At 36.5% G+C, this 24,374-nt stretch overlaps 1 protein-coding gene across 1 annotated transcript; it reads left to right on the forward strand.

The window, feature by feature from the left end:
- LOC107610852 lies at nt 266-721 on the forward strand. The gene has a single exon (XM_016312844.1). The coding sequence runs from the start codon at nt 266-268 to the stop codon at nt 719-721; it is 456 nt and encodes a 151-aa protein (XP_016168330.1).

A 24,374-nucleotide genomic window follows, 5' to 3' on the forward strand; every position in this document is an offset into this window, starting at 1 on the left:
ATTCATGAAGGAGTTATTATCCAAGAAGAGGACTTTGAAAGGAGATGACACCATAATGATGACCAAAGAATGTAGTGCAATTATTCAAAGAAATTTGTCAAGGAAGATGCAAGATCTAGGGAGCTCCCAAATTCTATGTACCGTTGGAAGCAGAACTTTTGAAAAAGCCTTGTGTGATTTAGAGACAAGTATCAATTTAATGCCTTTGTCTGTAATGAAGAAGCTACAAATCCAAGAAGAGCAACCAACAAGGATAACACTACAAATGATAGACAAATCAATAAAGTATGCACATGGAATAGTTGAGAATGTGTTGGTCAAAGTGAGAAAGTTTTTTCTCCTAGCAGATTTTGTGATTCTTGATATGGAGGAGGATGATAATGCCTTAATCATTCTAGGGAGCTTATTCTTAGCCATTAGGAGAGCTCTCATTGATGTTGAAAAGGGTGAATTAATATTGAGGATGCATGATGAGCACTTAGTTTTTCATATTTTTAACATCATGTATCATTCAAGTGAGAAGGAGAATTGCATAAAGGTTGAATCAATTGATCCAAGTCTCCAAGAACCCCCTGATAAAGCTAACAAGAATTTGCAACCCAAGCCTCCTTTTGTGGAAATCAACATAACTTCTCCTGACATCAAACCTAAGTTTGGTGTTGGGTGTGCATCATCAAAGAAAGAGGAAGAAAAGACTCCGACGAAAAAGACCAAAGGCTAGAAAAACAAGAAAATTCCCACAAGTGACTTCTCACTTGGATAGAAAGTACTACAATCCTACCTACCTCCATGGGAACTCAACAAAAAGTGACATGGCCCTTACATAGTAAATAAGATTCTCTCTTTTGAACACATTGAGCTCATAGATGAAGACATGAGGAGAAGATTCACAGTGAGAGGGGAGAAGTTAAAACACCATGATCAACCTCTACCTTAGCAAGAGTTCTATGCTAATGCATCGGTCAAAAAACCATGACATTAGTGTGAACCTACATCCTAAAAATTGGAGCACCATGGTCAGAGGGAGAATCTTAGACTTTAGCCCGAAAAGTGTGAGGTTGGCATTCAACTTGCCTTTGATGTAAGGAGACCCACATCCTTACACTAGAAGAGTCAATTTTGATCAAAGGCTAGATCAAGTGCTCTCAGACATCTATGTGGAAGGAGCACAGTGGAAAAGGAATTCCTAAAGTAGGTCTATCCAACTAAGATGGCCTGACCTCAAGCCCATAGCTAGAGGATGCTTGGAATTCATCTAACGCTCTATCATCCCTACTAACAACCGGTCCGAAGTGACCATAGACCGAGCCATCATGATCCATTGCATCATGCTCGGAGAGTAGGTGGAAGTACATGAGGTGATACCTCAAGAGTTATACAAAGTGGTAGACAAGCCCTCCACCCAAGCAAGGTTAGCTTTCCCTCATCTTATCTGTCACTTATGCAATTCAGCTAGGATTGTCATAGAAGGTGACATTCCAATTGAGGAAGACAAGCCCACCACTAAAAGAAGGATGGAGCATACTAGAGAGCCGGCATATGAACCTCAACATGAGCATGTGGAGCCACCTTAACATGAGATCCCTGAGATACCACAAGAGATGTATTTTCCTCTTTAAAGCTATTGGGATCAATGGCATACTTCTGTGGGAGAATTAAGTTCTAACATGAATCAGTTGAGGATGGAGCATCAAGAGCATTCCACCATCCTCAATGAAATTAGAGAAGATCAAATAGCTATGAGGGAAGAACAACAGAGACAAGGGCGTGACATTGAAGACATCAAGCACTCTATTGGATTCTCTAGAGGAAGTGGTAGCCGCCGTCACTAAGGTGGTCCCGTTCCATCACCCCTTTCTTTTATGTCATTTTTCTGTTTTTCATTATGTTTTGTTGTCTGTTCTCGTGTTCCTATTGCATGATCATTTCTATCTATGTCTTAAAGTTATAAAATGTTCCATATATCTCTCACCTTGCTTAAAAGAAAATTTTATTTGAAAAAGAAAAATTAAGATGCATGAATTTCAAGTTTATCTTAAGAATAGTTCAAATATCTTGATGTGGTGGCATTGCTTTTGTTTACTGAATGTATGAATGAATAGTGCATATTTGAAATTGGAATTAAGAATGTTGGCTCTTGAAAGAATGATGAAAAAGGAGAAGTATTATTGGTAATCTGAAAAATCTAAAATTTGATACTTGAAGCAAGAAAAACCAGCAAAAAGCAAAAAAAAAAATAAAAAATAAAAAAAAAGCAAGATGAAAAAGAAATAAAAAGCAGAAAAAGCCAATAGCTCTTTAAACCAAAAGGCAAGAGCAAAAAGCCAATAACCCTTTAAAACAAAAGGCAAGGGTAAAAGGATCCAAGGCTTTGAGCATCAATGGTTAGGAGGGCCTAAAAGAAACAAAATCTTGACCTAAGCACTCCAAAGAAACAATCTCCCTAACTATATGCTTGTGGTGTGAAGGTGTCAAGTAAAAAGCTTGAGACTGAGTAGTTTAAGTGTTGATCCAAAGCAAAAAGAGTGTGCTTAAGAACTCTGGACACCTCTATCTGGGGATTCTAGCAAAGCTAAATCACAATTCGAAAGGGTTCACCCAGTTAAGTGTTTGTGGCATTTATGTATCCGGTGGTAATACTGGAAAACAAAGTGCTTAGGGCCACGAGTAAGACTCTAAAAGCTGTGTTCAAGAATAAAAAAAACTAAACTAGGAGAGTCAATAATATCATCTAGATTCTAAGTTCCTAAAGAGGCCAACACTTCTGAGCTTCAATGGATAGTGAGATGCCAAAACTATTCAAAAGTAAAAAGCTACTAAGTCCCGCTCATCTAATTGAAACTGAGCTTCATTGAAAACTCTGAGATTTATTGTATCTTACTCTTATTTTTATCCTACTTTTTTTTAGTTGCTTGGGGACAAGCAACAGTTTAAGTTTGGTGTTGTGATGAGCAAATATTTTATACGCTTTTTGACATTATTTTCATATAGTTTTTAGCATGTTTTGTTTAAGTTTTACTATATTTTCATAGGTTTTAGTGTAAAATTCACATTTTTGGATTCTACTATGAGTTGTTGTGTTTTATGGTGATTTAAAGTATTTTCTGGCTGAAATCTGAGAGTTTTGACAAAGTCTGATTCAGAGGCAATGAAAGCATAACAGATGCTGTCAGGATCTTACCTCCATACACTCAAGCAAGCCTTTCTAGAGCTACAGATATCCAAATGAAGCGTTCTTAATGGCTATGAAAAGTTAAGATCTAGGGCTTTCCAGAAATATATAATAGTGCATACTTGTTTTTGGAGATGAAGGCCCAAAACTAGCGTTCAACGCCAGCCATCTACCCTAGTCCTGGCGTCCAACGCCCACAGAGAGGTGGCCAGCATCCAACACCCAAAAGGGGGCCCCTAGCCAGCGTTCAACACTCCTAGGGAGTCCTAGCACGTGGAAACATCCTTAGCTTAGCCCAAACACTCACCAAGTGGGCCCCAGAAGTAGATTTTTGCACCACAAGCCTAAGCCTATCATATTTCTGTAATCCTTAGTTATTAGATTAGTATTTATAGGAGAAGATCAACCATGTTTAGGATCACTCTCCAGCATATCATATTTTCGAACACCATTATGTACAGTATGAGCCATTAAACCTCTTAGGTTAAGGTTAGAAACTCTGCTGAGTTTTATGGATTAATAAAAGTACTACTGTTTTATTTCAATTTGTGTTTGATTCTCTCCGAAGATGTATCTTCGTTCTTCAACCTTATCAATGAGTTGAACCGTCAAAAGTTAGCTCTATTCTACATGGGTTCAGCGAGCATCTTTCATCGGATATCAATGAACCACTAGCTGAGGATACGTCTCTTAGACGGCTAATTCACGATTTCGTTGGGGACTTCACGAGACATCAGTTCAGCTGAGGTATCGGGAGATTAGGGTTTTTGTGGTAGAGGCTAGAACCAAGGCGCATCATTCTCAGATCCGGAAGATTCGACCTTGTCTGTGGCATTTTGAGTAGGATCATCAAGGGAATGAACTGTAGGAGCTTCACCCTCATTTAGACTGAATGCGCACTAAACCTGGTGTTCATCCTAGAAGAAGATTGGCGGCCGCTCAAACCAGCGTTGATCACATACAGCCTGCTATAGAAAAAAGCATTCACAGTTGGAGTAGACAGTAAGAAAGGATTGATCCATAAAACAAAGCATCTCTGAAGCCTTAACCATCTTCTTATCATTCAATTCACAATTACTGAGTAACATTATCTTTATTTTACTTTTATGCGCTTAAACCACTAAACAACTTTTCTATCTGCCTGACTAAGATTTACAAGATAACCAATGTTTGATCCAAGCTGACAATCCTTGTGGGATCGACCCTGACTCACCTCAGGTATTACTTGGATGACCCAGTGCACATGCTGGTTCAGTTGTACGGAGTGTGGGAATCTGTGCACCAACTGTCAAGATAGTGATGTTAAAAGAGTGTTTCTTGGGAGGCAACCCAACTGTCAGTAATCTTTTATTTTGTCTTTAATTTCATTTTGTTTTTATTTTGTTTATTTTATTAGAATAAGCTTTTGCATCACTTTTGTGCCTTCACTGGATAATCATGATTATTCATATTTCCATCACCAACTTTTTTCTTTCTTGCTTGATGGTGCGCACGAATCCTCACACTTCATACACTGAACCAGCAAGTGCACTGGGTCATCCAAGTAATACCTGAGCGAGTCAGGGTCGATTCCACGAGGATTGTGATTTGAAGTAAGCTATGGTTATCTTGCAGATCTTAGTTAGGTGGATAGAAGAGTTGTTGGATTTGTTTAAATGCATAAAAGGAATAAAGATGGAATTACAAGGTTTGATTATAAGAAGATGGTTAAGGCTTAGAGATGCTTTGTACTTCTGGATTAATTCTGGTCTTATTGTCTTCTTCAACTGTGAATGATTTCTTCTATGGCAGGCTGTATGTGATCAAGTGAAACCCCAATGAAGAAGGAAATTGTAAGAGAGGAAAACAATTATGAGAATTTACACTCCAATGAAGCAGAGAGTGGCATAGACGGTGAGTTCATTGAACCACCAATTCAAGAAGTTCTTGATGAAGGGTACACTCTACCCATCACATAACACCCAAGTCTTGAAATCAGAAATGTGAAGGCAATAAAACAAAGCACTGAAAAGGGGATTGTGACCAAGAAAAAAAAGGACAATATCCATGAAAAAGAGAAGGTCAGCAAAAAGCAATCCAACCTCTACCCCAACAAGCAAGGTGAATCAAGCTAATAACAATAAAAGAAAGCTTGTTAGGAGGAATTCAAGTCTGAGGGCACTAATTTTCACCTCTCCTCCCTTGGAGTCATTTCTTTTAAGCAACTGGAAGAAGAAGAAGAAAATTCGACAATCATGTGTCAAGCTAGTGACGTTAAAGAAGCGCTTGTTGAGAGGCAACCCAATATTCCGTATCCTTAGATTTTTTTTGTTTATTTTCAATTTATTTAGTTTGTTTTAATTTCTTATAATTTTCCTTCTTTTTAAGTATGTTTTGATCATGTAGAGTGTGTAAAACAGGAATAATTTTTCTTTGCTTAGGGACAAGCAAACTTTTAAGTTTGGTATTGTAGAGCGCGCTCTCTGTTTATCTTATCATCAATGACACCAAAGAGAGGTGAATCATCTTCACAGAAGAGCACAACCTGGGGAATGAGATGGCTGGTGCACGAATCCCTACACTTCGTGTAACTGTACCAGCAAGTGCACTGGGTCGTCCAAGTAATACCTGAGCAAGTCAGGGTCGATCCCATGAAGATTGTGGTTTGAAGCAAGCTATGGTTATCTTGCAGATCTTAGTCAGGTGGATAGAAGAGTTGTTGGTTTGAATTTGGTTAAAAGCATAAAAGGAATGAAAAGTTTATAAGATACTTTGTGAATTTGAATGTAACCAGTGATAAGAAGATGGTTAACGCTTGGAGATGCTTTGTCCTTCTGGATTAACTCTGGTATTACTGTGTTCTTCAATTGTGAATGATTTCTTCTGTGGTAGGCTGTATGTGATCAACGCCATACAGCCGCGGTTGTCAATCTCCTTCAGATCTGAACCCCAGGGTTAGTGCGGATCCATTCTGATTGAGGATGAAGCTATTGCAGTCCATTCTCCTTAATGATTCTACTCAAAATGCCACAGACAAGGTCGAATCTTCCGAATCAGAGAATGATGTGCCTTTGGGTTCTAGTCAATACCACAAAGACTCTAATCTCCCTATACCTCGGCTGAACTGATGTCTCGAGAAGTCCCCAACGAAGTCGTGGATTAGCCGTCTAAGAGATATATAATCAAGCTGGTGGTTCATCATTGTCCGATGAAAGACTTACTCTGAACCCATATAGAATGTGATAACCTTATGCCAGTTCAACGCATTCATATTGATGAAGAACAAAGATACATCTTAGAATAGAGAATCAAACACGGATTGAAATAGAATAGTAATACTTTTATTAATCCATAAAACTCAGCAAGGCTCCTCTCCTTAATCTAGGAGGTTTAGAAACTTATACTGATAGAAAATACAATCATAAAAACTTTTAAAGTGTTAAAAGGTTCTGAATAATGTAAAAGTTCTCAAATAAATACTAGGATAATGACTAAGGATTATATAGGAAGGGTAAAATAGTCTTTTAGTGCTAAAACCAATTCGGGGGCCCACTTGGTGACTGTTTGGGCTGAGCTTGATTGAGATCTACGAGCTAGGAGGCCTTTAGGGTGTTGAACGCTGGCTAGGGGGTCCTCTTTATGGGCGTTTGGACGCTGGTCTCCTCCTTGTGGGCATTGGACGCCAGAATAGGGCAGGAGGCTGGTGTTGAACGCCAGTTTTGGGCCTTCAATTCTGAAGAAAAGTATAGACTATTATACATTGCTGGAAAGCTCTAGATGTTAGATTTTCATAGCCATTGAGCAAGCTCCATTTGGATGTATGTAGCTCCAGAAAAGCTCTTTCGAGTGCAAGGAGGTCAGATCCGGATAGCATCTGCAATGCTTTCTCTGTCTCTGAATCAGACTTTTGCTCCAACTCGTCAATTTCAGCCAGAAAATATTTGAAATTGCATAAAAACACACAAACTCAAAGTAGAATAAAAAATGTGAATTTTACACTAAAACCTATGAAAACTTAATAAAACTTAAACAAAATATGCTAAAAACTATATGAAAATGATGCCAAAAAGTGTATAAAATATCCGCTCATCACTTGAGGACAAGCAACCACTCTAAGTTTGGTGTTGGAGGCTATGCTCTACATAGTCTAGAAGATGATGAAGTGGGAGGTAACTCTATCTTTGAGTTTTTATTTCTTATATCTTGCATCTATTTTGATAATCATGATTCATACTTCTTCATTTTACCTTACCTTTGAAATTGCATATACTCAATATCTTTAAGTATGCAATAAAGAGCTTTTAAATGAAAAAATTTGAAGAAATTTTTTAAAATTTGGGACAAGTTAGATTAAGAAAAGTGGAGGTATGATAGTGTGATTATGTAATGAGGTTGCATGTTTGTGAAAACTTGCACGTAGAGCTTTAAAGTATGGAATGAAGTTTAGAGAAGTATTATGGAGGTTCTCAAAAATCTATAAAACCAAGAAACAGCAAGAAAAGAAAAACAAAAACAAAAAATAAGGCTCAAGGCTCTGAGCACCAATGGCTAGGAAGGTTAAAAGGAAACAAATCTCAAAGAGTTGTTTTTCTAGTTAAGTGCTTGTGGTGCGACTGTGTCAAAGAGAGACGCTTGAGCAAGTAAATCCGAGGGGTACTTCAACAACTGATACCTTGAACCAACTGGTTCAGGAGTATCGATTGAAAACTCATCTTAAAAATCCGCCTTCAGATAGAACATTTAGATTCAAAGTCGTGAAAATCAACCCCAAAAAGAGCTAAGAAAAGAAAATAAGTATAGCTTAGAAAAGAAAATAATGATAACAACAAGAAAAGTGAAAAGCTATCTCAAGGTGAAAACATATAAAGAGACCTCTATAATATCATCCGAATGAAATTTCTAAGTTCTAAAACTTTCAATTGTAAGCCTAGCAAGCACTAGAATCTATACTTGATCACACAAATCAGAGTTACTATACTGTCACTTGATCTTCACTCACTGAGATATTACAAAGCAATTCTTTAACCCACTTCAATTTAGAGGACTCCTTTGTGCATAGTTCTTTTCTTGCTTGGGGACAACCAAGATCTTAAGTTTGATGTTGTGATGCATGAGCATCTTTAGTAGTTTTCTTTATTAATTCTTTGAATAAAGTTAGTGATTTCCTTGTTATAATTGAGATTTTTGTACTTTAATCAATATTTCTTGGAGTTGTCTTATGCCTTGATATGTTTAGAAAGTTATTGAAAGATTTTAGGCTAGAACAAAGGAGAATAAGGACAACCAAAGAAGTCCCTGGGAGAACCAAGGAAGAAGCCATGCAAAAGGAAGCAACCTCTCAGAGAACCAAGAATTGAAGAAAAGTGCAAAGAGAATTTGTTATGATGTCACCCTGACCTCTTCATACTCGAGTGATCATAACTTGAGCTATAGAGGTCCAAATAAATCAGTGCTAATGGCATTAGAAAACTAGCTTTTAGAACTTTCCAATAATGTATAAGAGTCTATAGTTGACATGCGTTTAATGCAGCCTTCTCCTATGTTGAACGCAGCCCCATCTCAAGCTCACGCTTCCCTGTGCCTCACTTGCCTTCCCTGCATCTCACGCAGTCTCCAAACCTTACTTCCAGGGGCTACCCGCTATCCTTGCATCTCACGCAAGCTAGCCTGCGTATCACACAACACTCCATAGGCCTCCAAGATTTAAATTTGGGCCTGCGTCTCACGCATGCTGTAAGAACCAAATTTAATCTAAACGTTTAATTAAAATAAATAATAATTTAATGTCCAGAATAGGTCAAAAAAATTAGAAGTATTAATTTAAAAAATTTAAAGGTAAGATTTGGATTCAGTAGAATTTTTCGAGTTGAAAAATGTAATTTTTTGCGAAAAATTGTGTAAAAATGTGTACCAGTAATTTAGCTGGCAGTACCGGCTTAAGTCTGTCTGGTACTGTGTGAGAACAATAAAAACTATAGGAAAACTTAGAAAAATATTTAGAATTAAAAGCCGAGCACTATTCTAAAGGTTTGACCTAAAATTGGACCAAATGAGCTAAAAATGCTAACGAGTTGGACCGGGTCCAAGTTAGGCCCAAGCCCAACATGTATACATTCACTTAAGTGGCTAAGACAGCCACATTCAGCACAAAGAAGGCTGAAGACAATGTGCATTGAGAGAGAAAAGAGCAAAAGGGTTTGGTCACTATTCACAATCAACTTCCAGTGACCATAACTCGAGTTATGGTGCTCCGATTCGCGAATGGTTTGCGGCCCCGCGAAGCTCTTGCCAAGCCCGTTATTTCTAGCTAGGTATTATGGTAAGCTTTTTGAAAATCCTTGTCCAGTTCTCAACCCTTAAGAATTTCAAAATTTAGGTTTTGGTTTTGAGTATATTTTTATATTTTGGTTGTTTAGGTGCCACCCATTAGTGAAAAGTTGTTGGGTTTTATCCCAATCTACTGTGGGTAAGATAAGATTACTCTCCATCCTTGTGAAATTGTGTATTTTGAAACCCTAAGTATTGATATTTATGAATTAATTATGTATAGCTTGATAATTGTGATATTGGGAGCAAGTAGAGTTGAGTTGGTGGCTTGATTGGGCTTGGTTGTGATCAATTGGTAATTTTGGTGCATATTGATAATCAGCCAAGGTATGACTTCGGTTTTCTTTATGTAATATATAATGTTAGGCTAGGGGCCTTTAAGATAGGATTGAATGATGTTGTTGTATAATTAATTGCATGTAAATGATATGGTTGATGATGATTTTGATGAAGGTTGAAGGAGTTATATATGGTGGGATATGAATATTGATGATTATGATGATTGTGATGATTGGACAAATTATGATGTTAATAATGGGTGATTGTTGATGTGTTGATGATTGATGATGTTGTTATTGATAGATGATGAAAAATTAGAGAATTTATCACGATAAATTGATGATTGAGGTAAAGGATTGATTGAGCAAGGCTCATGTGGTTGTGAAATGTTGAATGTTATTTTGTGCATGTGAATTGATGTGGTGAGTGAGAGTTGTGGTTGTAAAATGTTAGTTGTTGTTATGTGTATGTGAATTGATGTGGTGAATGGAACTTTATGATGAGAATTATGAAATTAAATGCATGAGATAGGTTGAATTGAGGATGGAGAGGGATAAATGGTATTGATAGAGTTTTGGTATGTGAGTGGAATGGTTTAAAAGTGAGAATTGTGATATTGAGGTTTGGTTTAGTAAAAAAAAAAACCTGTGTTTGGCAAAATTCTACATAAACTGATTTTTTGGAAGCAACTTCGAAAGTTTTTTGAGAATGATCTAATCATCATAATTGAATGGGATTAATTTTTATTGAATCTTTGTGATGTGTAGATCAATCATACAAAATTTGGTTAACTTTTAACAGTTAGATTAGGAGATATGAGTTTTTGAAGTTTGTTACTTTAATGTTGATTTTCTGCTGCTGCATAATCAAACTAGCAACTTTCCAAACTTATATCTCCTAAACCTGATCACATTTTTTATTGGAACTAAAAATAAATTGAAACTGGAACTATTTTTTTGTTTGTATAAAAATTTCAGACTTTAATAAATTTTTTAGAAGTTGTGTTTGTTTTAAAAATAGAGCTCTTAGCTGTGTTGACAGCAAAACTAGTTTTTGAAAGCAAACTTGTAATCCGTATAACTCTTTGATCTGGATTAAAACTCTATAAGTCTAATTTATTTCTGGAAAATTTCAGATTCATCAAGTGAAAATATGATTTTTGGTGAATTTTCTAAGAACAAGATAGCGTGCTGTCTAGGTAAAGAATTTTTCAAACTTGAAACTCCTGTTTTGCTGAAAAATGGTTTTCTTCACCTCTTCAAGGATTATCTAGCTTTCTAAATTTATTTAATTACCATTTAAGATTTTTAACTAGTAATTAGGTCTTAAGACTATTAGAGGTGAGTTAGTAAATTAAATTGATAAATTTCTGTTATAAGTTTAGAAGACGGTGACTAGGCTTGGGAAGTTCTGTGGATGGAATAACTTGAGTGTCTGGGCAGATTATTGAGGTGACAATGAATTGAGAAATATGAATGATTATGGTTAATGAGATAGGTATAAGCAAACTTGTGCTATGAACAGTGATCTCTGAGATTGAGTATGTGATTGTGATATGCATTATTCTCTGTCGTGGGAGCTGTGACAGTCACCCACTAGCATTCGGATGTGAGGACTGTGGCAATCTCCCGCTCACGTGAATGCATTGATTTGGTAAGTTGCAATGCACCTTAGACAAGGGCTGTGGCAGTCTCCTGCTTATCGAGGTAGCGGTGCCGGCGTAGGGGCCGAGACAGTCTCCCGCCTACGTTGAGATATGAGGACTGTAGTCTTCCGCTCACATAACCTTTCTGCTGCCAGAGTGAACAAGGGCATTATAACCCAAAAGAGTGTGTCGGGCACTATAACTCATGGGGCGCAAGATAAAGTGTTGGGTACTAGAAAGAGTGAGCAGGGCACTATACCCCTGATCGTGGCAAAAAGGCGACATCCCGGGGATGTGTCGGGTTGGCATTTTGAACCGACAAGTGATGTCACGAGCCAAACAGGATAGACATTCATCATATGCATCTTCTACATGCTTGTTTGCTTTGATTACTTGAGTTATACCTATTTGAATAACATGCCTAATGCTAGTTGATTTACCTGCTATATATGTATACTACTTATATTTTACTTACTTGCATTATCTGTGATTGATTGGTGCGAGGAGGTTAGGTAGGCGGTGGCGATGAGATTTCGAGGAGGGTAGGTTGGCGAAGGCTGTGGGATACAGCGGTGTGATTTAGTATTAGTTAGAAATCTCCTAAGATTAGATTACCCTATTTACGGTTTAAGTTAATTATTTATTTTAAGCTTCAATATAACTATATTGATGTGAAGTTTTAGGATTGCCTTTGGTACCTCGGAACCTTATATCTTACATATTGGGCACTGTTACCATACTAAGAACCTCCAGTTCTCATACCATATATTGTTGTTATTTTTCAGATGCAGGTCGCAACCCACCTCGTTGAGTTTGTGGACATAGTGACAGAGCGGAGAATGGTTTCTCTTTTATCTTGTTCTGCTTTACTTCTGTTGTAATTATTCTCTCATCTTTTGTATAAATATAACTTTGTTACCTTAGAGGCTTTTGTTTATAAGTTTGAGAGATAGGAGTAAACCTTTTATAAAACTCTATTGTATATATTGACTAGTGATACTGAATTTAAAGTCCACAAACTAACCGGCAAGTGTATCGGGTCGTACCAAGTAATACCTCAGGTGAGTGAGAGTCAATCCCACGAGGATTGATGGATCAAGCAATAATGGTTGAGTGATTTACTTAGTCAGACAAGCAGAAAATGGTGTTTGAGAGTTCAATAACATTAAACAATAAATTCAGAGAATTAGAAAGCAAGCAGTAAATGGGTTGTGCAATATATATGAGAAAACAGTTAAGGTTTCGGAGTTGTTTATCTTCCGGATTAACTTTTCTTATCAACTATTTTAGTCATGCAAGATTCAATTCATGGCAAACTATATATGACTAAACCCTAATTCTTAGTAATTGAGTCTCCTCTAACCTAGTTAACCGCCAATTCTTTGGTAACTTAATTTCAATTAGAGGTTTAAGTCCAATTCTAGTTTATATGCCATAGAAACTCTAATGACCCAAATATAAGAGAATTATATGTCACGTATCCTGTTAAGTCCAGATAATTAGTAATTTAGGAGAAATTATTTTCAAACTGTTGTTCAAGTAAATTACTTTTCCAATGTTCACAAGAACTCAAATAGAATAAGGGTTATTCTTCTGATCTACCCAAATCCTTAAGATGAAGAACGAAAACAAATTTTTGAAATTGAAATCAAAACATTAATTAAAATAGAAGAGTAATAATATCAATCCATCAATAAACAGAGCTCCTAATCTGAACAGTGGAGGTTTAGTTGCTCATGGCTCAGAGAGAAAACAAGGATTCTGAAAAACTGTAAACTGTAGAATGAGGTGCGTAAGAAAGAAGATAGCCCGAAGGGCTGAATCTTTTCCCTTTCTTTATCTAATTCTAATAAATGTAAAATATATTTTCTAAAACTAAATAATATCTTTTCTTTTTTGTAATTAAAATAAAAGTTTTAATTAAAATCAAATAAAATATCGTTGCATAGCTCAAATAGGCATGGGACCATTGCTAACTTGATGATTGGTGCCTAACTTGGAATTTAAAATTCCAAGTTAGGCTTGGCTGCACCCGAACGTGATGGATTGTATTTTCTTCATTCGGCGTCTAACTTGGGAAATCCTAAGTTATGCGCCACCAAGTCCATACATACTGGAGAAAAAGTATATACTATTATATATCATTGGAAAGATCTAGAAGTTAGCTTTCTAATACCGCTGGAACTGCATCAATTGGACATCTGTAACTCAAGTTATTTCTATTGGAGTGCAAGGAGGTCAGGGTTGATAGCATCATTCACTTTCTTCCTTTTCTTTTACACAAACCTTGTCAAATCTATCTGAATGCTACCTGAAATAAACCAAATTACACATAACTCAAAGTAGCATTCATAGTGGATAAAGAGCATTTAAATCTTGATTAAACTTGACAATTCAAATGCAAATTCACTTGAATTGTTGCTTGTCCTCAAGCAACCAAAACTAATATAAACTTAGGATGTGAATTTGTATGAGAAGTGAGTGCTCAATTAAGCTCCTGTCTTTCTCAAAGTCGGGTTTATAACACTAAAACACTGAATAGTGTTGGCATCTCACTATCTTTTGAATCTAAGGGATGTCACTATCATTCGGAATTAGAATCCGGATAGTCTTATAAATTCATTGGCCTTTTTACTTTGGATTAATTCTTGAACACAACAAATTTTCTTTTATTCTTTTTCTTTAGTTCTTTGCACCTTGATCCTAGCCGTGACTTTAAATGTTTTGTCTCTAGCTTTATTTGAAAAAAAAAAATACCATAAGCACTTAACTGGGGAATTCTCTTCGAGTTCTGATTTTTCTTTCAATTACTCCCAGACAGTAGTGCTCAAAGCCTTTGGCATATTCTGTATTTCCAGCTGGCCTTGACTCTTAGTGCTCTGTCTCAAGAGTTACTTGACACATTCACACCACAAGCATATGGCTAGAAAAATAACTCTTTGAGCTTTTAATCATATTTGAACTTCCTAGTCATTTATGCTCAGAGCTTTGGACCTTGCTTTTCTTTATTTTCATTTCGCTATTTTTTTTGTTTCAAGGATTAAGATTTTGTTTAATTCAGAGAATCCATAATAGTTATCTAAATTTCTATTCCTCATGCATCAACATCCTTTTATTCAAATTCAAATATGCACTGTTCATATCATGCATTCAAAGTCACAGATAAATACTACCACATCTAAGCAAATAAGACTAATCTTAAATATAACTCAATTTCTCATGTAATACATCACTTTTTTTCTTTTTTTTTTAGATTCAAGCTCAGTGAGCGGTACATGAGACGTCTTTTCAAATAAAGTAAAACAAAAGGCAACTGAATGAAACTAAAACCTAGGAACTAAAAGTACTAAAGATCATGCAGGCAATCAAAGCAACAGAAAACAGGAGGTAACAAAATAAGAACAGAAAGGGAAATAAAATAAAAGAAACTCAACCACCTCAGTTATCCTGGTGGCCATTGATGAGCAGATATTTTATACGCTTTTTGGCATCATTTTCATATAGTTTTTAGCATGTTTTGTTTAGGTTTTATTAAGTTTCCATAGGTTTTAGTGATAAAATCATATTTTTGGATTCTACTTTGAGGTTGTGTGTTTTTGTATAATTTCAGATATTTTCTGGCTGAAATTGAGGAGCTGGAGCAAAAGTCTGATTCAGAGACAGAGAAAGCACTGCAGATGTTGTCCGGATCTGACCTCCTTGCACTCGAAAGAGGTTTTCTGGAGCTACAAAAGTCCTTATGGAGCTTTCTTAACGACTATAGAAAGCTCACTTCTAGAGGTTTTCAATATTGTATAATAGTCCATACTTTGCTTCAGAATTGAAGGCCCAAAACTGGCGTCAAACGCCAGCCTCCTGCCCATTCCAGGCGTCCAGCGCCCAAAGGAGGAGACCAGCATCCAAACGCCCAAAGAGGACCCCCTAGCCAACATTCAACGCCCTAGAGGCCTCCTAGCACGTGGATCTCATCAAAGCTCAGCCAAAACACTTACTAAGTGGGCTCCAGAAGTGGATTTTAGCACTAAAAGACTGTTTTACCCTTTCTTATGTAATCCTTAGTCATTAGTTTAGTATTTAAGGGATATTTTACATAATCATAGGGACCTCTATGCCATATTTTTGTGTATCATTGTGTTTCCTATTAGTATGAGTTTCTAAACCTCCTAGGTTTAGGGGAGGAGCCCTGCTGAGTTTTATGGATTAATAAAAGTATTACTGTTTCTCTTCAATCCATGTTTGATTCAATTCTAAGATGTATCTTCGTTCTTCAACTTGATGAATGGAATGACCTGTGACAATCATCTCCGTTCTTTATACTAAGACCATGTGCCTGACAACCACCCGTGTTCTTCTTGGGTTCGTGTGAATACGTGACTGGAAAGCATCGAACCGCTAGCTTGATTATACATCTCTTAGACGGAAGATTTGACCTTGTCTGTGGCGTTTTGAGTAGGATCATTAAGGAGAATGGACTGCAATAGCTTCACCCTCAATTAGAATGGATCCGCACTAACCCTGGGGTTCAGATCTGGAGGAGATTGACAACCGCGGCTGTATGGCGTTGATCACATACAGCCTGCCATAGAAGAAATCATTCACAATTGAAGAACACAGTAATACCAGAGTTAATCTAGAAGGACAAAGCATCTCCAAGCCTTAACCATCTTCTTATCACTGGTTACATTCAAATTCACAAAGTATTTTATACACTTTTCATTCCTTTTATGCTTTTAACCAAATTCAAACCTACAACTCTTCTATCTGCCTGACTAAGATCTGTAAGATAACCATAGCTTGCTTCAAACCACAATCCTCGTGGGATTGACCCTGACTCGCTCAGGTATTACTTGGACGACCCAGTACACTTGCTGGTACAGTTATACGAAATGTGGGGATTCGTGCACCAGCCATCTCATTCCCCAGGTTGTGCTCTTCCGTGAAGATGATTCACCTCTCTTTGGTACCATTGATGATAAGATAAACAGAGAGCGCGCTCTACAACACCAAACTTAAAAGTTTACTTGTCCCTAAGCAAAGAAAAATTGTTCCTGTTTTACACACTCTGCATGATCAAAACATACTTAAAAAGAAGGAAAATGATAAGAAATTAAAACAAACTAAATAAATTGAAAATAAACAAAAAAAATATAAGGATACGGAATATTGGGTTGCCTTCCAACAAGCGCTTCTTTAACATCACTAGCTTGACACTTGATTGTCGAATTTTCTTTCTCTTCTTCCAGTTGGTTAAAAGAAATGACTCCAAGGGAGGAGAGGCGAAAATTAGTGCCCTTAGACTTGAATTCCTCCAAACAAGATTTCTTTTATTGTTATTAGCTTAATTCACCTTTCTTGTTGGGGTAGAGGTTGGATTGCTTTTTGCTGACCTTCTCTTTTTCATGGATACTGTCTTTTTTTCTTGGTCACAATCCCCTTTTCAGTGCTTTTTTTGATTGCCTTCACCATTCTAATTTCAAGACTTGGTTGTTGTGTGATGGGTGGAGTGTACCCTTCATCAAGAACTTCTTGAATTGGTGGTTCAATGAACTCACCCTCTATGCCACTCTCTGCTTCATTGGAGTGTAAATTCTCATAATTATTTTCCTCCCTTACAACTTCCTTCTTCATTGGGGTTTCACTTGGTACATGGGTCTCTTTTTCTTGCTCTTCCAATTCCTCATTTTCATCCAAAATTTGGTATTCATCCTTCTTGCTAAACATTACTCCACTCCTCAAGCTTATGGCATTGTTTTCTTCCCCTAGCCTAGGGAAGACATTGGTATGTTTTTCAGCAGAATGGTGTGCCATTGGACTCATTTGTACTTCTAGATTTCTTCTTGAGGCTTTCATATTTTCAATCCTTTCTCTGGCCTCTTCCCTTAAGAACTCAATGAGTTGGCCAGTTGAGGCGCATGTCTGGAAGAGTTGTTCTAGTGCAAATGCCAGAGAGGATTTTTTATGAGCATGTAGAGGTGCATAGGTTGTGGTGAAAATATTTTGAGGGAATTGATATGGATTTTGTGAGTTATGAAATGAATTTTGTGAATTTTGAAAGGGGATTTGTGTATAGCGGAGTGAGTTTTGTGGGTGGTGAAATAAACTATACGGGTTTTGAAATAAATTTTGTATTGAGGCATACTCAAGTGGTGAAGAATTTTGATATGAAAAATTAGGAGGTGTGGTTGGGAAATTTTGCATAAATGTGTCCAGAGATGATGGCTCTTGATGGATAAGATATGGGACATTGAAATCTCTTTGTTCTTGACCTTGCCAACCGAAATCTAGGTAGTTCCTCCATCCATAATGATATGAATCACTCCTTGGGTGTGAGTAGTAACCCATGTGATAAACAGAAAAGCAAAAAAGAAAGATTAGAATTCTAAAAATTAAAAAAATTAAAATAAAACTAACTAGGAAACACCAAACTTAAAAAGATTTTTATTTTTATTTTTATTTTTATTTTTATTTTTATGTTTAAAAAATTATATATAAATTTTTTTATCAAAAGAAATAAAATAAAAAAATAAAAATAATGAAAAAAAGAATATAAAATAAAAAAGAAAACGAAAATAAAAAAACTAAAACAAAGAAAATAAACTGAATAATTAAGAAACTAATAAAAGAAATAAAAATTAAAAGGAAAATAGAAATAAAAAAAAAGAACAAAAGAAAGTTTTGAAAAAAATCAAAATTGAAGTTAGAGAAAAAAAATAAAAAGAAAATGAAAATAAGACAGGAGACAGGGGGAACGCAAACGAAAAGAAAAAAAGGAAAAAAGAAATGGAAAATAAAAATGAATAATCCAAAAAAAAACTAATTAAAGGAAAAATTATCTAATCTAAGCAATCAAACAACGAATAGTTGTCAATCACAGTTAATCCCCGACAACGGCGCCAAAAACTTGATGCGGAATTTAAAGTCCACAAACTAACCGGCAAATGCACTGGGTCGTACCAAATAATATCTCAGGTGAGTGATGATCGATCCCACGAGGATTGATGGATCAAGCAACAATGGTTGAGTGATTTACTTAGTCAGACAAGCAGAAAATGATGTTTGAGAGTTCAATAACATTAAACAATAAATTCAGAGAATTAGAAAGCAAGCAGTAAATGGGTTATGAAATATATATGAGAAAATAGTTAAGGTTTCGGAGTTGTTTATCTTCCGGATTAACTTTTCTTATCAACTATTTTAATCATGCAAGATTCAATTCATGGCAAACTATATATGACTAAACCCCTAATTCCTTAGTAATTTAGTCTCCTCTAACCTAGTTAACCACTAATTCCTTGCTTAATTTCAATTAGAAGTTTAAGTCCAATTCTAGTTTATATACCACAAAAACCCTAATTACCCAAATATAAGACAATTATATGTCACATATCCCGTTAAGTCCAGATAATTAGTGATTTAAGAGAAATCAAAACCAAATCAATTAAAGTAACCCAGGCTGAATTTCAAGGGTATTCTATCTTTCGCATCATCAAAATAATCAACTCAATTCAAATCAATCCTCAACGGATTAAACTCAGATTTCAAATATTTAAAGAATCAGCTTCAAAATATTACATTTCACAAAGCCGCACAAGAACTCAGCCAAACCAACATTCATAAACATTCGAGTCAATCAAATGATACATAAGGCCGATACAATCACCAAATACACATTTTCTCACATCAGTATCCATATGTAATAATCCCAATATATAAGAATATAGTTTTTGGAAAGTGCCCCTACCTCAAAACGCAATTCCATAACCCAAACGCCTCATCAAGTCCTTTCCGCCTCAACCCGAACTGATGGCAACCAAAACCTCAGCTCCAAGCCACTTTCGCAACAGTCTCAACAACTCGAATCGCAACATACAACAACCGAAACTCAATCCTATAGCAATTAACACCACAAACCTCAGCGTATGATAACAGAACGGTAACTAAAAGGCTTTTAAATCTAAGCACTTACCGAACCGAAGAAGGAATGGCTGAACCGAAGCAGCGATTGTCTCCGAACCGGTTTGGCAGTAGCCCGGCAGCCACCTCAAGCGGCAACGATGACCTGAACCATATGCAGTGATAGTGAGGTTTCCAGAAACTCAACGGAAAGGGGAACCAACTTAAGACCCTTATCGATAGACTTTTCTGACGACGGCAAAAGTAGCCAGAAACTCCGGCGGTGGTTCCGGTGGCCTCAGAACTCCGGCGACAGTAGTAAATGCTCCAGCTAAGCACCGCGGAGAAGCAGGTCGGTAGTGACAGAGGCAGACGGCAGTGACGGGAACCGTCTCAGCCTCGGACCTCTCCCCTTCACGCACGCCGGTCCTCTCTCTCTTGGCAGAACCCCTTGACGGCGACGGCGGAACGGCGGCGGTCAGTGAGAGGCAGAACTGGCAGGCCCTCCTCTTCCAGCGGCGGCACTGCGGCAAGGAGCACAGCGGCGGCGTGTGAACTGGCGACGGCAGAAACGTGACGGCTCTCCCTCACGGCGCGTCTCACTCTCGCGCGACTTGCAACGGCACAGGCTAGAGATGATGGCTCGGCTAACAGTGGCGGCGGCGATGAAGGAACGACCATGGCACCTCGGCGGCGTCTCCTCCTTCCCGACACGGCTCTCTCTCTCTCTCTCTCTCTCTCTCTCTCTCTCTCTCTCTCTCTCGTGAAATGGAGGCAGCTAGCAGGGGCAGCGACGACGCGACGGTGGTGGTGAAGCCCAGCGCGCCGGCGCAGCCTCCTCCCTCCTCTTCTCTTCCTCCTTCCACGGATCCCGTTTCTCCCTTCTCTCTCTATTTCTTTCTTTCTTCCATTTGCCTCTACGTATGGGTGTCTAGGGTAGAGAGGCAGCAGCTATTGCTGCTGAGTGTGGGTGAAGGGAACTGGGTCATAGGGTTAGGGTTTTTGAATAAAATTAGGGATAAGGGCATTATGGTAATTTCACTTAAAAATAGGGATAATATAGTAATTAGAAATAAATTCTAATCCAACAATAATAATGTATAGAAATACTATTTGCTCATCAATTTTACAAATTATTTTCAATAAAATGTCCCCACCAAATAATTAGAAATAATATACTTATTTTCTTCATTTTTCCAAAATAGCAATAGTAATATTTAAAATATTACTTATCTAATCCGAATCATATAAAATCCTTATTATTTCATAACTATCAACTTTATAATTCAAATATAGGAAATAATCCAATAATTATAAAATTAGATAATAATCATAACTTATCTCAAATTCAATAAATCGAAACTTGCCTTAATTACCCTTAATAAAATAATTTCTGAAATTAAGACTATAAATAACCATATGATTTGAGACTTGATCATAAAAAGACTTTTCAAAGATTCTGGGTCTTACATTCTACCCACCTTATAAAAATTTTTGCCCTCGAAAATTGATACAAAACGAAAGAAAATTCATAACAGTCCACCCTTGAACACATTTGAGGAAGAAGCAAAAATATCTCAAAATATAAACATATATACGGTTTTCAAATACTTGGATGGTCGTATGCATAAAAATACAAAGGCAGGAGTGTGATTGTAAAGCAAACGTTATAAGATAGGCTCAATGCACAAGGTCATATGATCTCAATGCCTCACAAAAACTTGAGGTGCCAAAATAGGGTGCAAATCAAGATAGGCGTTCACAAAGCAAAGTGGTAATTAGTGTGGTAAAAGGCTGCAAAGCATGTTGGTATTTAAACAGCGGTATAATGTTCACTGACAAATCTCGTTCCCACTTTAGAACTTCAATCTCGCAACTCCACCAAGCACTTTACAATCCCCATATCCGATCATAAGCTTAACGATCGCAAACCTGTTCACAAGGAATAAAACACCCACAACTCTTAACGTTGCACACCTACCGCTTCAACTTTCGTATGCACACATCACGTCTTAAAGAACTAACACATCGCGTTACTATATCTACAGATCGCACGTGATATCAAAACAATTCTTGAGTCTACTCAGAAGAGTACGAGATCTTAGAAAGGGGAGACAATTGTCAAAGACGATACTCATAGATTTGAAAGAATATATCCAATTCCAGATAAACAAGGATGCTCAAGCAATGAAGTTTGCTAGACACAATTTCATTGACAACTTCAAAAATAACCCTTGGATCAAAGAAATTCAATAGGACCAATAAGCAGAAAATCAGCGCATTAGTTTAAAACAAACTCAAGCTAAGTCGAGGAGGCATGAGATTTACAGAAGAGAATATTTCAAACCCAAGACAAAGCTCACAGAACTCGAGCATGATTAAAAATACTTTCGAATACATTGTTCATGAAAGAGTCGAAAACTTGCAAAAAAACCACTTTGCAGTCTAGAAGAAAAGTTGAGCAACAAACATTCTTCAAGAGAGTAGCCCTAGCATAAACGTGGCTTCACTTCAATAAAATTTCATGTTGAAATAGATCATGTAGAGTTTTAAAAACAAGATGCACACCGGCTTGGCTAAGAGCTAAAATATTTTCATCAAATATTTTAGAAAATTAGTTAAGTGCACAATCTTAACCAAAAGTAATTCACAAAACTCAGGAGAGAAATCAAATGCTTGTTCAGAAACTCCCAAAGTCCATATTCAAACAAGCGTGTATAACATTTATAGTAAGTACGAAAGAGGAAGTTAAACTCTTTTTAGAAAAGAGACTCCGAAGTAAAAATTTGCTTACAATTTGGTAAAGGAAATAAGTGGTGTGTTACAAACGAACCGGTTTCCACTAAACAAGGAAGTTCTTCAAAAATTCATTTAAAATAGCGCATCCCAACTTTAAATTAACTTCGTCAAAATTGAACAATGGTTTCAATCTAAATCAAGCAACAGAAAATAAATTCCGTTTAAAACCTTTTACAAGAGAATTCAAAACTTCTTTAAAAAGTTCAAAACAAGACTCCAAAAGTGTTCTTAAAATCACCATCTCAGAAGAACATTCAAGAAGTTTAAGATGTACTAAAAAGGAGTCAAGCCTTGCAAGAAAGGATCTCAAATCAAAGTAGTTCAAACAAGATTCACTAGGCATGAGTCATCAAACAAGCTTTCAATTGATCAAAAAGAATACAAAAGTCATAGAAAAAGACAACTCAATCATTTGTAATTTCTCAATGATAAATCTTTGACTAAAAACTCTTGTAGAGAAAATGAGAGAATAAACAATGCACTAATTTGAAACGAATCAAACTGACTCACATAAGGATGAGATTCACAAGAGAGGACAAACCAAGATCAATGGTAATGTTCACAAGATGTAAAAGATTAGTTAAAAACAGAATCACGTATGACATTCATAGAGGTGAAAAGCTTAAGAAGGAACGAGTCCGCTCATAAGAAGAAAGTTATGAGTCCAACATTTTCAAAAGAACAACAATGGCATAAGCCATGTAGTATGCTAAATCAAACTCAAATTAACATGAATTAAGTAAAGTTTATCAAACGAAACTCAACCGGGATAAAGCAAGAAATCCCCTTTCTTTCCAGAATTCTGAAAATACCCAAATACATAATCAAATAAAGATGTCCATTGGAACCATAGTAAAATTACTAGAAAGTCAAATTGTATTTGAAGTAAATGCGGTTCCGCAAACCAGTAAAAGTACAGGTGAGGTATTAGAAATAAATAGTTGTTAAACTGTATAAGAAATCTTCTAAGTTCCACGTATAGATAAGTGTATATTTAGTCAATAGCAATTTTTATAAAAATCTCAAAATTAGCTGTAATCACTGTCAAGTAAGAGGAAAACTAAATCAACAAGTTCTCTAAGAATGAACTCGGAATCCGGATTTAAAAGTCACGGCACATTAAGACAAGTTCAAGGCTACATCAAGGAACACGTGAATCAAGAAGAACTCAAACAGAGGAAGATAGGTGCAACAAGGATTCCAAACAAGCATATGCAATTAAGATCAAACAGGAATGCATATGAATAGAGGAATAAAGTTGAAAAATCAAACTACTTTTCAAAAGGACTAACAACCAAGAACTTCAAGTTAGGATACGAAAGAACAGGTCGACTCGAACAGAATTTAAGACACACAACTGAATAGCCTCGAGAAATAGTTTCTAGCGTTCCCAAAACCCGCGATTCGCTTTACTCAAAACTCGTATATCATCTATGATAACCCATTAGTGCTTTCATATACATAATTCACTAGTATTAAGCCGGCCAAACTTAATATCAGGGATTATGTAATGCAAGACTAATGGCGTTAATCAATAGACCGTCATGTGCATAAAGCTCTAATTTTCGTCAGTCGACAAGACCTAATACATGACAAATGCTCAGAGTATGCAATTGAAGCATAGTCGGTCCATTCCTCAGGATCTACAGGAAGGACTGCTCTGATACCATAATGTAACACCCTAACTACCAAAGCTCACGCTTTCGGCTGCGCAACTCTGATAGCTCGGACATTACGACGACACTTATACTATTTAATATTAAAATATGAACCTGTTTGAAACTTTAAACCGCAATACCACTCCCAAAATACTTTTGTTATACATCATACATACAATACACTTACAACAACTCACAAAGAGCACATCCATATATATATATATATATAATATTACAAGCATTAACCAATACAATTATAATCTACCTATTCTACCTAACTACTTTTAGTATTTAGTTTTTCACAAGAGTAATTAATCAACAATTTAATTATTTTCGATGATTTAAAATCTAGTGGGAAAAATGTAAGGGGGTGAGAACATCATCCTCGAAAGGGTTCTCAGTAGAGGGTTTTTAGGAATTACTGTAATAGGATACGTGAAGATAAACCGTACCAGTGATTAATAACCGTCTTATGCCTCCTTTTCAAAAATAACGGTTTACAATAAAAGTAAAGTCTAAAAATCTTTCTGAAAGAAGAACCGTTCAATTCTCAAAAACTCAAAAGCCTTTCAAAACGGTTTATCTATGCGAAACCAAAATAGCCTTTCATATTTTATTCCAA

Source organism: Arachis ipaensis, chromosome B01 (assembly GCF_000816755.2).
Source record: "Arachis ipaensis cultivar K30076 chromosome B01, Araip1.1, whole genome shotgun sequence".
NCBI classification, from domain to species: domain Eukaryota; kingdom Viridiplantae; phylum Streptophyta; class Magnoliopsida; order Fabales; family Fabaceae; genus Arachis; species Arachis ipaensis.

Coding starts and splice junctions, on each gene's coding strand:
- LOC107610852 (XM_016312844.1), top strand. CDS start 266: ATGATAGACAAATCAATAAAGTATGCACATGGAATAGTTGAGAATGTG.